General features: G+C 52.9%; 1 protein-coding gene across 1 annotated transcript in view; it reads right to left on the bottom strand.

The window, feature by feature from the left end:
• Positions 1–16229, bottom strand: part of LOC116946920 (ubiquitin carboxyl-terminal hydrolase 13-like) — a 48684-nt gene that overhangs the window by 9851 nt on the left and 22604 nt on the right. The window contains exons 4-14 of the mRNA XM_076070272.1: positions 13461–13582; positions 12819–12964; positions 12078–12262; positions 11229–11326; positions 9882–10063; positions 9240–9311; positions 8170–8263; positions 6879–7007; positions 5752–5908; positions 5092–5266; positions 763–851 (exon numbers count right to left, since the gene is read on the bottom strand). Of these exons, the coding sequence (XP_075926387.1) occupies positions 763–851; positions 5092–5266; positions 5752–5908; positions 6879–7007; positions 8170–8263; positions 9240–9311; positions 9882–10063; positions 11229–11326; positions 12078–12262; positions 12819–12964; positions 13461–13582 (1449 nt within the window). The remainder of the gene's footprint in view (positions 1–762; positions 852–5091; positions 5267–5751; positions 5909–6878; positions 7008–8169; positions 8264–9239; positions 9312–9881; positions 10064–11228; positions 11327–12077; positions 12263–12818; positions 12965–13460; positions 13583–16229) is intronic.

The raw sequence follows: 16229 nt of genomic DNA, 5'->3' as shown, positions 1-16229 counted from the left end.
TGTGGAGTCTGTATACGGTCTCGCCCTGTTACACACTGGGGTTCTTCGCTTTCCTTCCGCAGCGAAAAGAAGAAAAAACAACCCCAATTTCGATTTAAAGCTTTCGTGACTGCAAGGGTTCATCTTCTTTGGTTCTTTCGGTAAAGTCACGTAGAATGAGAATAAAATAATAAATTGATAAAATAAAATAAAATAACACGTCGTGAGAATTTTTATTGTGTTATATTATTTTATTTTATCAATTTATTATTTTATTCTCATTCTACGTGACTTTACCGAAAGAACCAAAGAAAACAACCCCAATCTCACTCGTCATTTAAAACGTACGTTTTCGAACAACGTACGGAAATGTGGAAAAAGCACACAGCGTCCGTGCATATTCAACACATCGGCATTTCCTGAAGAAATGCATTGTGGTCTTCTTGACCGAGGTCACCATAACCAATAACTTTGAGTGAATGTGGCCGACTGGGACTCATCAGCACAGTGGAGTCATTTGTGGAGTCGCCACTTCCACACTACGGGGCCCTATTAGCTTGGTTAATGCCAACAATAATCAAATCCATAAATTGTGAGAAAGCGTATCACAACAGAATAATACTACGCCCATACTGTATGATCCACAGATGCTTTTGTGTTAAACCGCATGGGAGTTTATGCCAAACCAAAATAAAATACGAGCGACTTTATATGAAGGTGGAAGCGATTCGCTCACTCCTAAATGTGTTGGCTGGGTGCGCAACTCGCTGATCGTGTGTTTACCGATCTTCTTCGGGACCCAGTCCTGCTCTGATGTGAACTTCTTCAGGTGGATCACGAGGTATTCCGGGAACGTTGAAAACCACGAGGTTCTAGGGATTTTGGGGGGAGGAGAAACACATTTGTCGTCAGCACGTAGAGCGAGGCCATCGCGCTACCAATCCAGCAAAGAGCACCGGTAGTGCTAGGCTATCTCATACCGTGAGGCTATCTCATACCGTGAGGCTATCCCATAACGCGAGACTATTGCACTACCAATCCAGCGAAGAGCATCGGTAGCACGAGGCTATCGTGAGGGCGCCATGGGCCACAGACAAGTGCAGTCCACGGTGGTTTCACAGCAGGGGGCCAATGTCTCCGTGTGGCTTTACACATCGAGGTAAATTTGCCGGTGATTTACAACACTTGGCAAATTCAGACCATGGCTTCCTCTTTTTAGAATGACGTGGTGGTTGATCTTGAACGCCCGCTGTGGAGCGGACGTATTTCATCGGTAAAACACGCATCGCAGTATTAACCGGGGGCGGCCGCCGGGTCCTGAACCGCGAACCTCCGCGACCGGCGCCGAACGCGCCACCGCTGAGGCCGTTGCCAATGGGCAACTTATCCAAGACACACGTGGCTCCGCGTGGCTCCGCGTGGCGATGTTTCGGAGAGTTGGGTTCGGGTTAGGGGGGAGCGTGCGTGTGCCAAAACCACAGGGAATCCGCCCGACCTCGTCAGACCTTGGAAGCCAAGTGGGGTTCAGAGGCTGGATAATAAGGTGACTGGCGGCTAGGGATGCCACGGCGGGGAGAGGTTAACCATCCTCGCCTGGCATGCAAGAGGCCGTGGGTTTGATCCCGACTCTGACGCTCCTCCGGTTTTTCCCTCCACATTTTTTTAAATCAAAATTCACGCGTCTAGGAGTATTTGGCTGCTGTACATTTGCACGTGATAAGCCACTTCGTTGAGCTATCATTTGTGATAGCCAAGTCGCTGCTGACAAAGAGCTAACATAGCTCCAGTGGGCCTTACCTGATAAGATAAAAAAAATATATAGTTTTAGTTTACACTGCTGTAGTGGGGGCTCCGTTACGGGCAGCAGAGGGCAGTGCCTTACTATGCTCCCACATCCGCTCTCCTCCCGCCTTGAGAGAATCGCTTTGAGAGAGGAGCCGCAGCGAAAGTGGCTGTGAACTGGGCCCCAACACGAGTTTGAGTCCCAGCCCGGAGCTAAATGATAACCTTGTCCCGGGGACTTCGAACGTCACCAAATCGGCACTGACCAGCTGCGGTGAAGTATGACGAATAAAATAACCCCCACCCCGCCCATCCGCAACGACCCGCACGGCGTATAGGGGGGGAGGGGCTCATCCAGCAGTGGATTGGCAAAAGGGCTTGTCTATCTGTACGTGTGTAAGAGGGACGGAGCCGAGACGACGGGTCCGGCACAGAAAGCCATTAATAGCCAGTCTATTATAACGGCCAATCGGACACAAGGAAGCAATGCCAAAGACGAGCGCGGCAACCCCAGGGGTTAACCTGTCACTGAGCGGATTGGTTTAATTAGATATTGTCAGTTCGAGTGACGAGGTTATTTGGTTATGTTCCCCGCACGGCGGTCACCGTTATAGGCAGCTGCCGTGGCTATGATACAACAACGTGGGAGATTCCCACAAAAGTACGGGAAAAAAACCATCGATGTTGCAGAGAAACGACGACACCGACACGGCAAGAACGGATTACCGCGTCACTGTGAAGTACGCCACAGCGATACACACACACACATGCATCTATATACGCGTGTATATTTGCGTGTCGCGCAGAGAGAGAGAGAGAGACACGGGGGTCCACGCGAGCGAATGGTTAGCAGCGTCTGACGACCGAGGCTATTTTGGGATCTGACTCTGGACAGATTGCCCCTCTGCATAGATACTGGGAGTGTGTGAGCGGTGGCAGAGCGGGCAGTGCTCTGCGCTACGTTCGATTCCCGCTCACGGTCAAGACTAGTGACAATTATCTGAACCGGTCGTGGGTCTCCCCTAGGTCGACTCAGCCCTCAAATGAGTACCTGGTGCGGTGTGTAAACATCCCCCACTGGGGAGACAAAGGCGGTCGGGCGTGACTTTGACCACCCACCCCCTCGTGTGCCGTCCCGGCCTTCATAGATGCTCGCTAATAGCACGTGCCCTAACAGTCTGTTACGACTATATGGGGGATCTTTGTGTGGCTGTGTATGTGAGGGAATGTGAGTGTGTGCATGAGTGTGTGCGTGTGTGTGTTAGCTTGTAAGAGATGGTGTGCACGTAAGGGAGTGCGTGTGTGTGAGGGTGTGAGAGACGGTGTGTATGTAAGAGAGTGTGTGTGTGTCACTGTCTTTGTATGTGTGTGTAACGCAGAATGTCTTTACATCGTACTCTCGGCAGAAACCTCTACAGTCACGAAAATATCTTTAACTTCCAATAAATCTACTGAAATGATCTGCCGAAAAAAGTTTTCCCTTAACAAGGCAGATTCCAATTCCCTGACTGTCCAGGTTTGACTGTCCAGGTTTAACCTGGACAGTGTAGGAATTGGGATCTATGTTTGGGTGGCAGGATTTGATTCGTACCGAGACCTAGTACGGGTATCATGTTGGACTCACGTTACTGTACAGTTTGTTTGACATGTGCCGACTGAGAAATGCAGCCGGGTTTGGTCCGTGGCCACGGTGGCAGCGCTGTTACTGGTGCCGAGCTGTTAACTACCTTGCCTGGTATACAGGAGGTCGTGGGTTCGATCCCGACCCTGACGCCTGCTGCTGTATATTTGTATTTTGCATGTCTCTCTCTCCGCGTGGTCGCGTGAATTTTTTTCCGGGTCCTCTGGTTTTTTCCTCCGCATTTAGAATCAACATCACGGGTTTCAGAGTATTTGGCTGCTATAAATGTCCACATGATGGATACGCCACTTCGCTGAGCTATCATTTGTGATAGCCAGGTCGCTTCTCAATAATATCTATATTGCTCAGTGGGCCTTCCCTGGTAAAATAAAAAAATAGTTTAGTTTATTTAATACTGCCTATGACCAGATCACCGGGAACGCTAAGCAGGGCTGACCCTGGATAGTTCTCGAAATTGGGTGACCACCAAGCACAAATAATTGGTCATAACAAGTTGCGCGGCTTCACCGTGGCAAGCTGAGGGCAGTACAGCAAAATCAGTTATTTTTACTGCACTTTAATGCTTCCATAAGCAAGCTATTGCTTACACATCCACGCATTGGCCATCAGGATTAATTATGGGTCACGAGCTCATTGGGCCTTCCACCGAGAATACCCGAAAAATTAATTACAGTCATGCCTCGTTATACGACCGCTTTGGAATACGTCGAATTTGGTACACGTCGTGTTTTGACGAGAAAAAAAATGCCTTGGGATACGACGTCTTGCTTGGGATACGACACGCTTGCTAGAACTTGTATGGGTCGGGATGAGTCACCGCGTACCCACGTAGACCCCGTTCACGACTAAAACAAAGCGCCGCTCCTCAGTCTGCCTGTAGAGTAGATCTCGTTCAGTGCACAAACCTTGCTAGAACTCTCTGTGAATTTTCACGTGTTTTAAATTTATTCAATGTATTTATTTATTTTAATTTATGTATGCATTTTAGTAATAAGTAGTGTCTACATTATCTTATACAACCCCATTAATGTATAATATGCCATATAAAATATCCTGTCTTATACTCTGGAACGGATTATTTCCTTTCCCTTTATTTATTATGGGAAAAAAATTTTATTTTGCTATTCGTCATGTTCGGTATAAGTCCTCCTACCTTCTGGAACGAATTAACGACGTGTGCCGAGATACCACTGTATTTGACTTTGAAATGACCGCTATGATTCGCACAATATGGGGATGGGTTGACAGAGCGGCTGTCCAGTACATGTGCCACCCCAGGCCCCTTACCCGGCTCCAACATCCAACCTGTGACACGCTGGAGAAAACAAACCATGTGCTTGGAACGCCGGAAACAACTGGTGTACATCGATGTCAAAAGTCCACGTACCATCGATGTGAAGGAGGGGTAAAGAGTCCGATTATGCTAGCCAACCAAACGCCAGCCCTATCCCCAATCCTAACCAATGAGCCTACCAAAGGCTATCCCCTACCCCTAACCAACGCGCTCATCCAAACGCCAGCCCTACGCCTAAACCAACCGGGCAACAGAACGCGAACCTGTATACCCGACCAACTAGCCAACCTGCCAAACATAATTGCTGCTCTGGGTCCCTATTGGGCCAGCAGCAGCACCACCACCGCCACCATGGCGGCGTGCCCACGTGCGTGCCCGCGGCGTGCGCGCGTACTTCACGGCCGGCGCCTTGGCCTGCAGCTCGGAGCTCCAGAAGTCATCGACGTTCTGGGGCTCGGCGAAGGCCTGCATGCAGGCCCCGAAGGGCACGCGGGCGCGCACCCCCCGGGGCTCCGGCCGCCCCTGCTCCACCGCCTCGCGCCGCTTCCTTTCCACCTCCAGCAGCTCCCCTGCACAGAGTGGGGGGGGGGGGGGGGGGGGGGGGGGCGTAGATTGAGTGTGCAGGCGGTGCGGCCACGCTGAACTCCCTGGGCCCGAGTACAGAAACGGCGTGCGCAATTATAGACGGGGCAGAAGTTGACGTTCGTCAAGTCCCCAAGTAAATGAGGTAGCCGAGACAGTTAAGCGTTGTGGAGTTAGGAGACAACTTAAGGGGTGGTTCAGGACCACTATTATGTCGGTTGTCAAAGTCCAAGTTAAACAATTAAAATTAACTTTACGATGCTTTGCTGCCTTAAGCCACTCACCGAATTGGGGGCTATGTCGAGTCTTACATTTAACCGGATTTACGACAATTCTATAACTGCGCAAGCCGTTCTGTACTCAGGCACCTGGGGAGCCACCGCCTCCTTCAGCACCGTCCCACTTTTACAAAGGCCACGCCCACCCGGCCGCTAGCACCGCCCGGCGAGCAGAGACTCCCCCCCACCCCCACCTCGGTTGTGCGCCGACTCGAGCGGCACCGGCAGGCTGACGGAGTGCTCGGGCCGGTGCTGGTAGCGAACTTTGCGCGACTGGCAGCACTGCACGCGCTCCTCCAAGCGGAACGCAAACGCCCGGCTCGGCGACGTCGCCTCGGCACCACTGTTCATCTGCGGAGACGCCGCGGGCACGCCGGACTCAAACTCGTGGCACGCTGGGCACAGGCCACATGGCACAGGGCACGTGGTGTACATGGCACAGGGGACACGGTACGTGGCGGCACATGGCACAGAGCACGTGGTGTACATGGCACAGGGGGGAGATGGTACGTGAAGGTACATGGGACAGGACATATGGTGCATGGCTCAGAGCACGTGGTGTACATGGCACAGGGGGGAGATGGTACGTGAAGGTACGTGAAACGAGAGACATGGTACATGGCACAGGGCAAAGAGGACACGGCACAGCGCATATGGTACATGGCACAGGGGACACTGTACATGGAGGCACATGGCACAGAGCACGTGGTAAAAAGAGAGTCCATGGGCCAGAACAGAAATCGGTACCACCAAAGGTAGCAAAACTTAAGTTGTAACGATTTATTTACGTGGCCAATAGGAGTGAATTAAATGAAGGTGGTTTTCACTGTTATCTTGCCACGAAGAGATTCGAGCCGCTGAATTTACGCCACCCCAGGAAGGCACCAACGGGTGAAACCTCAGCTCTGGGCCTACGGACTGAGACGACATGATTACAATGGCACAAAGCACACGGCGGATGGCACAAGAGTGCACGGTATAGCGCAGAGAGCGCGTCGTGGACGGCAAGCGCCACACGGCACAATGCGCACGGTGCGTGGTGCACGGCTCATGGCACACGGCACGTGGCAGGGTCATCAATGAGCATCGCACGGGCCTGGCGTCACCACAGGCCTGGTGTCACCACAGTTTAGGCTGCACATCTCGGACTTCCGTGGAGGGCAGGTCCCGGATTAGGCGGCGCGTGCATGTACGTTGAACTTCTTTCGCACCGTACGCAGCCAACCGTGGTAATCAGAGGCGCTGCGCGTGCAGTACGCGCGCACGTGTGTGCAGTGCGTGTGCACGACTGCCCAATTGTCTGACGGTTGAGACGGTCTACCTCGATGAGGCTAATCATGTAGTTGAAGAACTGGAAGGCATCCTGCTGCCGGTCGGTGCAGAAGTCCGGGTGGCCTCGGCTCACGAGCTCCTTGATCATGCCCAGCGAGACGCCGCGCGGCTCCGGGGGCTGGAGGCACACGCGGGCACACGGCACGATGATCCCCCACCACCACCACCATCACGTGGGCACACGGCACGACGATCCCCTACCACCACCACCATCACGTGGGCACACGGCACGACGATCCCCCACCACCATCACCACGTGGGCACACGGCACGACGATCCCCCACCATCACCATCACCACGTGGGCACACGGCACGACGATCCCCCACCACCATCACGTGGGCACACGGCACGACGATCCACCACCACCATCACCACCATCACGTGGGCACACGGCACGACGATCCACCACCACCATCACCACCATCACGTGGGCACACGGCACGACGATCCCCCACCACCATCACGTGGGCACACGGCACGACGATCCACCACCACGGCGGAGCCTCTAACAGCGGGCGACTGCTGGGGCGAGTGCCATCAGCGAGCACCTCTTGTGGTCCACACGGCGCATGCGCCCAGCGCACGTGGAACGTCGGGCCAACGTCGCTCCAACGTTGGAATGTTTACTGGGAAGGAGGCGCCTGCGGTTGGCACCTCGCCCTGCCGCCTTTGTCTCCCCAGGCATTTATTTCAGGCCTACGTGTTATACGACGAGTAGCATGGGGGGGAAGGGGTGGGTACTGGGCAATGGGTGATGGGGGGGGGAGTGGTGGGGCAGCGGTTAGCACACAGCGATATGAACCCGGTGACCTGTAATCAGTCGTGGCCGACACACCCAACTTCACGCCAACCCACACAGACTAAGCGGCATGGTGAAGTATGGTGAAGTATGGTCAAGCAAAACCCATCAGCTGCACGGTGTGCTTCACGAGCACATTCACAAATGTTGCCGTCGCGCGTTAGAACATTAAAGACCCCGTATCGGACGTCAAAGCACAGCGTGCACGTTAAATTTAAGGGTTATAATAACAATAATGATTACACTACACGATAATAAATAAATACATCAACTCAGTCACAAGCCAAAAAAACTGGGCGGACACTGGAGCGCGGGAGACGCGTGCGGCGGAACGAATCAAAGAAAGAAGAGACGTGAATGCGCGAGTTGTCGCGCGGTCGTGCAGAGTTAGCCGCGGCGGTGCGAAGGAGGAGGCGGTGGAGAGAAGGGGTTGGAAGAGGAGGGGGAGAGGGGGAGCCGGCGAGACGTCGCCGAAAATACCTTGATGTCCTCTCTCGTCACCTGCTCTATGATATCCGACTTGGGCGGAGGCTTTGAGTAAAGCCCTGACAGCAGACCGTGGCCCAATTTCGCCCTGAACCGCGGGAAGGCCACGGCGGTCGCGGCGCCGTGCGGGAAAAACGGAGAGACGGGCAGACGGAGAGTCGGAGCAGGGGTCCGAGCGAGGAGGAGGAGGACGAGGAGGAGGTGGAGGAGATTCGACGAAAACGAAGAGACGTTGCGGGAAACGGAAGGAATTCCACGTCGACAGCGAGCAGAGCGCAGGAGGAGGTTGGAGGTTTGCGACGTTTTGGAAATGGAGGAGGGGGGGGGGAAATGCAAAAAGAGGAGAGAGCAAATTGAGACATCCGATGCGAGAGCAGTTTAAAAGGGTGGCCTCAAGGCTGTCGTCCCCCATCTTCATGCTGTGCTCACTTCCGTCAGATCTTTTAATAAGAATGTGCCGGCGACTCCACTGCCACCAGTTGCACGCTAATCGTACAATTTGCGGCAACGGTGGCGGTGAAGTATGGTCAAAAAACCTCCACGACCTGCGCGGTGTGACGAGGCCTACGCTCATTGTACACTTGTGTCTCTCCGAGTATCCGCCCATGTCTCTCTGCCTGCGTGTGCCCGTGTCTCTGTGTGTCACTCCGTGTGTCTCTCTCCGTGTCTCTGTTCGTTTCCCCGTGTTTCTCCGTGTCTCTCTCCGCGTCTCTCTTTGTGCGTCTTTCTCCATGCCCCCGCCAGCAATTGAAACAATTTAAAATAATACACCGTTAAAATAAGGGAAGTTTTGCTCAAACGTGGAATAAGGTTTCGCAAATAAACTACAGCAGTGTTGGGGTGAGAGGAAGGCGAAGGGGAAACAGTGAATAATATTTAACTTGGTCACAGTGTCAGGTGGTGAGGGTGGCGAGGGTGGTGGGAGTTGTAGGACGTGGTGATGGCGGTGACGGTGGTGATAACGGTGATGGTGGCGAGAGTGGTGGAGGACGTGGTGAGAGTTTGTGAAGGTGGCGAGACGGCGGGGTGAGCGATGGAGAGCTGAACGGTGAGTCCAGGCTCACATCTGCGTGCTGAAATCTTGCGTGGGGTCAAGGGGCGACTCTTCGAATATCCGGTGCAGATTCCCGACGTACCTGGGCCGATGGGAGTACAACAAAATCGTCGACGCAGATAAAACGATTAGTTTCGTTAAAAACAACGTGTAAGGAGGGAAACACATACCGATGCACAAATTAAAAGCAATTGAGTGCGAGGAAAAAAAGATGAGAGTCGGGTGCTGTGTTGGAGGTCGAGGTCGGAAGCGATGAAGGGAGAAGAGGCGAGGTCGCCGAGGTGAGAGATTAGTGCTAGATAGAAGCGAGAAGCAGTGACGACAAGAGGAGCGAAGAAGCGAGGAGAGATGAGGAACGGAAACGCGGCAACGCAGAGTGCGAGATTCGAGTCGAGGTGATAGGAGACTTTAGGGGGCCGCACGAGGAGACGAAAGCGGATGACGACGACGTGAGAGGAGACGGCAGGACGGGATGGTGCAGAAAGACGGGGGGTGGGTGGGGGGGGGGGGGGGGTCGGAGGAGAATGGCATGCCTACGAGAGGAGGAATTGAGAGGAGAGATCGGAGGAGACGAAACAACGCGAGGAGGCGAGCGAAGAATCGGGAGGACGCGGCGAGGAGCTATGGGGGATGCACCACCCCCACCCCCCACCTTCGCTGGAAGTGGCTGATGCTGAAGAGGACCTGCATGAGGGCCGACAGGTAGGAGCACCGGCCAGGGCTGCACAGGCCGGTGTAGCCCGGCCCGTACAGGGGCTTCAGCTTGTACCCGACCTCCTGCAGGGCGGCCCACTCACCTGTCGGTGGGCCCTGCACCCCGTCCGTCCGCTCGGCCTTCACGCGCGGGAGGGGATTTGTGGGGGGGGGGGGGGGAGGGGGGGGGAGCGGCGGACAGGCAGTTCCGGGCGGCGCTGGGCGTAAAACCAAAAAAAAAGGGAGCTGGGGAAAAAATAAGCACGCTAAGCAAAAGCTGAGGGACCCAAGCGGCTCCAGTAGTACACCTCACCAACACCACCACGCCCACCTGGTTTGTGAAACACAAGGATGGGTAAAATATCACCTGAAATTATTTTTAAAAAACGATATATAATTTTTTTTTTTTAAAAACAAGAATAGTTTTTACCCTTTCTGGCAATAAAACAAGTGTTAAGATGATGAACCACCAAATATACACTTTCTTTTCATAATTTTGATACTGCCAAAAAGGTCCCATTGATAATTAAAACCTCTCATTTCAATATTCTGTCGAATTTTGCAGTCCTTCACCCGCACCTCCTATTAGCACAATTGGCTACGTGCAGTGCAAAAGAAGTTCAACACGCATACAGTACACAATGTACACAATGTCTCTCATCTCAATTGTATGTATCTGTCTTCTCAAATCTCACTACATCGATGTGTGTCATCTACATCTGTGTCATGCCACCACATCTGTCTCATCTGCACCTCTCTTCTTCTCTCATCCCTCCATCATCGTGTCCACACATTCGTCACGTGGCTACTACGCTGCCGCCATCTCTCGTCTCGCCATCTCTTCTGTCATCTCACTCGGAGTTTGCACATTTATAATAGGGGGGGCTACCCCCCAGAGGGCCTGCACCACAACCTGGGACAGCTAGAGAGAGAGGGACGGAGGCAGCCGATAAACGTGGATATTTTGAGCAATATTGTCACGAGTTCTGTGGTGTCATCCGACCTGGGTCATTCTCAGCCACAGGGTGGTGCGCTGTTGGCTGTGAGAGCCCACACAAGGGTCTAGCCCCGAGCGTGGGAATAAAAAGAGGCCTCCCAAGGTGACCCCTGAAGTTGGGTGGCATCATCGTTCTCTGAAACAGGGACGGTGCTCCCTCCTTTTGCTTTCTGCCAGGGTCCCAAAAGAAGATTTCTTTGTTTCCTGATGCTCCACCATGGGTCGTGGTGGTGGGAACCCACGTGGACACGGAGAGTCACCGGTGAAAGCAGTGGTGGGTGGGGCGCCGAGCGTCGATGACGGACGTACCTCCTGCGAGATGGACATGACGTCGATGCCGAAATGGGCGAGGTGCTCGGGGAGTTTGGGGTCGATGACGATCTCGTCCTCGTCAAACGAGTAGACGTCTGCCCGAATCAGGGTCAGGGGTCACGCGGGGGCACAGACGCACGGACACGCGGTGGCGACCGTCACACGATCCGCCTTCCCCTTCGTGTGTCAAAGCAAAGCCAACCCGTGCCCTGTAACCTCAGAATACAGCTTCTCCATGCAAAGTTTTCCTACTTAACCTCCACGGAGCCACCTCAGCCTCAACCGTATGGTCTCCAAACCCTGACACTCCCCCTGCCCCACCCCTCGCCCCCTGCTGCCCCCCCCCCTGCCCCGCCTTTAATGCCCCCCACCGACAGTCGCTACCTCTCCCACAGAAGTATTTAACAGTCGGCCAAGGTCTATCAACACCGCGGGTGCGCTGTAATGAAATTCACCACAATACCGGTCACAGATCTTGGTGACAAATCAATTCCTGCCACTCCAAACGCAGATGCCAATTCCCGGAGTGTCCGCGTGTAACACTGCCTGGATTAAATCTGGACAGGTGGCAACTCTATCCCCACCCACCCCCCACCATGGAGTTCATTATCCACCTCCCATATATAAAAAGGCGTCGCCCATGGCTCTGATATTTGTACTGGTGGAAGGGGTGCGCCGATTAATTGCACCTCCTCCCCTTCCTCCTCCTTCTCCCCCCTCTTCTCCTCTCCTCCCTCCTCCTCTCCCCTCCTTCGCACCCCCCTCCTCCTCCTGCCTCCCCCTCCTCCTGCCCCCCCCCCTCCCACCACCTCCTCCCACCACCTCGCCACGCTAACGCTCTCGCACCTGCGCCGTCGGGGCTGATGGAGGAGAGCTTGACGGCGAGCGGGTGCCCGGTGGTGCGGAAGTGCTGCAGCGCGTGGCCGTTGCCCTCCGTGCCGTCCACGTACTTGCGCCCACACAGCACCGAGCCGTCCGTCAGGTTCAGCCACAGGTTCTTGCGAACGGAGCACTGCTCGCACTTCCAGCCCCTGGCGACGGGGACGCACGCAACGTCGCGATGTCGTCGAGGGGGACCGTGCGGGTGTCTTGCCCGTCGCCTGGCGCTGCTGTTGCTTTGCCGCATTGCCCAAGCTTGGGAATTGGTGCACTTTTGCACTTTGACCTGACATGCATTACGTATGTTTTACGTATTTATTTTTTGTCGGTGATTTTGCTTTACTTTCTAAAACTTTGCACTCCAATTCAGTTTTTGTATTGTTAGGCGTTGTAATTTTCTGACCCGCCCCGACTGGACATCTGTGAAAAAGAGCTTCATAGCTCATCGGATTTCTCCAAGATAAAAAAAATAGAGATTCTGACAAGCGCTGTGGACTGGACTTGGGCGTGCGTCGCCCTCGGCCGCTGGGCTTGATTTTTTTTACTTTAGATTTGTTAGCAAATCTTTTTGCTTCACTGGGAGAAAAAAAATCCACAGAGCAACTGTTGAGAGGGCGCTTCGACAGAGGGCGGGGTGGGGGTTGTCGGTAACCGTGGAGGGGACGTTCAGCGGTCGTGGTGACGCGGGGAGCACGGTGCGGGACTCACCGGGGCGGCACGCGGACCTCGGCGCCCTGCTGCTTGAGCGTCTCGGCGTGCCGCGACACCTGACGGAACTCCTTGTCCCACGGCTCCGAAAGCAGCGTCCGCACCGACGTGTCGGCCCTGAGCACCGAGTCGCACGCGATGGACACCTGGGGGGCGAGAGACGCGGCGGGGGAGAGACGTGAGGGAGAGACGCAGGGGGGACGTGGGGCGAGGGGGAGACATGGGGGAGAGGCGTGGAGGGGAAATACGGGGGAAAGATGCAGTGGAGAGACACGGGGAAATACGAAAGGGAGAGACATGAGGGAGACGTGGAGAAGATAAGTGGGGGGGGGGGGGGGGGAGAGACACGAGCGGGAGAGACACAGCAGACACAGTGGGGGAGAAGACGCAGGGAAGTTATGGGTGAGAGATGTGAAGGACATGGGAGAGACACAAAGGTGAGAACGGGGGGGAGAGGCACGAGAGAGATGGCAAGTTGAATATTTACACCGCAAGATTACGAGGGGATGGTGGCGACTTGGGGAGGCATTCCTCCAGTAGTGGATTGACCGTGTCTGACAATGACGACGAAGCGATTGCGGGAATTCAGCATTTGCGGTACTCCTCCCCGAAACAGCCTCCTTGCCCTGCCCGATCACTCACCATGGCCGGCAGCTCCTCAATGTTGGGCAGCCGAATCTCCAGCTGCTCCGGAAACACCACGAGTCGAGCCTCCTCCACAAAGTCCTGGCTCTCCCTCTCCTCCTCCTCCTCGTCCCGCAGATCTGTAGCGGAGGCGGCAAATACGGTTCACCGAATCGCACGCTTTTCGGATGCGCTTCTGCGGCCGTCTGGAATGCTCTTCCTTCCGATATTAAGAAGCCACTGGAGCTATGTACTTTTAAATCAAGATTTAAAACTTATTTCGTTGTCTTTACTCTTTGGTTCGTTCGTTGTCTTTCCCCTGCACCTCCGATTAGCATGGTTAGCTATGCACGGCACAAAACAAGCTCAGCATACGTACTTACGCACAAGCGGCGTCAGGACAAGGCAGGAGACCGTCGCAACGTTTCGGGCCTTTTTCTTTTGGCTCACCGTTCTTAAGCGAACGAGGCGGACAAAGTTAACAACCGTACGGAGCTTCCCGCGAAGCGGTCCTCTACAGATGCGGGTGCATTTAGCCCGCGACGCGTATTTATACGTGTGTGTGTGTGTGTGTTTGCAAACTGTATCACGGCCGTGATATTTGTAGTTCGACTTTCCATTCGTCTCTCAGTTCTGGTCTCCTGCTCCCCTGAGCAGCGAGCAGCACGGGCCCCCCCTTCTGACTCGGCCCCACGGCTTGTTTACCGGCCGGCCGCTATTGTTCACACCCTAAGTTTAGACTCCACCGCCGAGCAATTCTACGGTGAAAGTCACGGAGAGACACGTGGGGAGCGCCCTCTTACTCTGCCGGGGTGGCGGGTGTTGGCAGGTGAAGGAGTTTGTTTAGCTCAGTGGTGGCCAATCCACCAAGCACTGACATCCATTCTGATGGATGTCGAACTTCTTTCGCACACCGTACGTAGCCAACCGCGCTAAGCTGATGGATCTCACAGGCTTCTTGATCCACCAGAGAGCCGTGACCAACAGTTGCCCAAATGAATACAAGGGGGTTCCCCGATATACGTCGGGGGTTATGGACTGGAAAATTACGACTTAGAACGAAACGATTGTATAACGGGGACTTCTCCCCCACAAGAATGTAAACATTGCCTATGTGACGCAAAGCGGGGCGATTTCTACCGTAAGAAAAAATGGAATAAGGTAGGGATAGTGACCGTAACTTAGGGAAATGTTGTTTTATACCTAGCAATCCAAATACGTATATATAGAGAAAACCACGTACAGTACCTGTACTATACCGTACAACACATAATGCACACATGTATAACCAATTCTGAGTTCAAGAACGTTTAAACAGCATTTGCACAGCATCAAACACTTCATTGGAGACAATTTTAATTTTACACGCTTTTATTTAACTCACTCTGTTGCATCCTTAAATCTTGTAACTCAATTTTAACCCACTTCCCAATGTGGTATCGACTGCAAACTTGGTATACGTATGTCATACTGATGACAATACTATATTCTATCATTAAAAATAAAATATATTTTAAGCAATATTTTTTATATGTTAGATGTTTCGGCTTGGGTCTAATTGTCCACGCTCAACTGACGTTGGCTGTAAATCACCACGGGCCCCTTACGTTATGGAAAGCTTCGGGGCCACTTCCTGGAGTCGTGTTCTTCCATTACTAGTACTACATTCCATTACTACATTTCATTAAAGCGTATTTTTTTTAATATTACTTATTATGGGTATTTTGAAGCAGCCATATTCACTTTAAAGCGTTTTCCTTTTTTAATAGAAAAACGCATTTGTAACAACAATTTTTAAGCAATAACTCAAACAGAAAACAATTTTTCGCGTACAAAAATAAACAGAATTTTCAACATCTTTTACCTCCACCTATAATTGTTATGATCTTACCAAATCGAGAGGTGGATGAGTTGTGTTTGCAGGGTTGCGACGATATTTCGCGATCAAGTCGACGACGGTCATTATAATCAGCACTCGGTCGCGTGCGGGCACGCACGCATGTGAGAGAGAAACACAACGGGACTGAGAGAAAGATGTTGGGGTTATCGCAAGGGGGAAATCGTTTTGCGATCCATTCCACGGATAGCAGCCCCCACATATCGGTCACCACAGGACCACTCGTGGTGTCACGTACCGAAGAGTTCAAATCGGGGGAACTCAGCTCACTCATTAACTTGTCCACCCCCGGACCCGTGAGCTCATACGCAGGGTGCTGACCGCGGCTCCTTTGTAAATAGATTCTTATAGAAACGTGAGCATTGCGCGCGAGGTCAAAATAGCCAGGACCACAGATATTGGATGTTATACTGTCATGCGCTTAATGGAGAGCAACATCATTTCTATGGATGAGTTGCTGCTTTTTTTGTCCCCCCCCCTCTCTCAACTACTCACGAGTCTGTTTCTGTAGATGTGACTCAGAATGTTGAACCGGTCCAGAGTTTGCTTGCTTCAACAAATGCTGCCGGATAAATAATATCTCATGCGGATAGCCATGGGTGTCTGGCCTAAAACTATATATATATAAAATATATATTTTTAAACATTTTATTTACATGTGGAGAGACAAAACAGAGTTCTGATTGTCTAACACATCTCTTTCAGCGACCCCTTCTTATTGTCCTTGACGTTAAGTAAACTTAATTTGTCCCTCTCGTGAGGCAGTCAGGCAACTTGCTTCAGTAATTTGCCAAGAAGAGTGAACAGATGGTGGCACGCAAAGCCGTCACATGGCCTTCAAGTGACTCACAGATGAAGCTCTCGTTCATTGGTTAAACCTGGTGACGTCA

This window comes from Petromyzon marinus, chromosome 28 (genome assembly GCF_048934315.1).
Source record: "Petromyzon marinus isolate PM22_M1 ecotype Great Lakes invasive population chromosome 28, UKy_Petmar_22M1.pri1.0, whole genome shotgun sequence".
Lineage (NCBI taxonomy): Eukaryota > Metazoa > Chordata > Hyperoartia > Petromyzontiformes > Petromyzontidae > Petromyzon > Petromyzon marinus.
The sequence above is the reverse complement of the archived record's forward strand: the minus strand, read 5'-3'. Positions and strand labels throughout refer to the sequence as shown.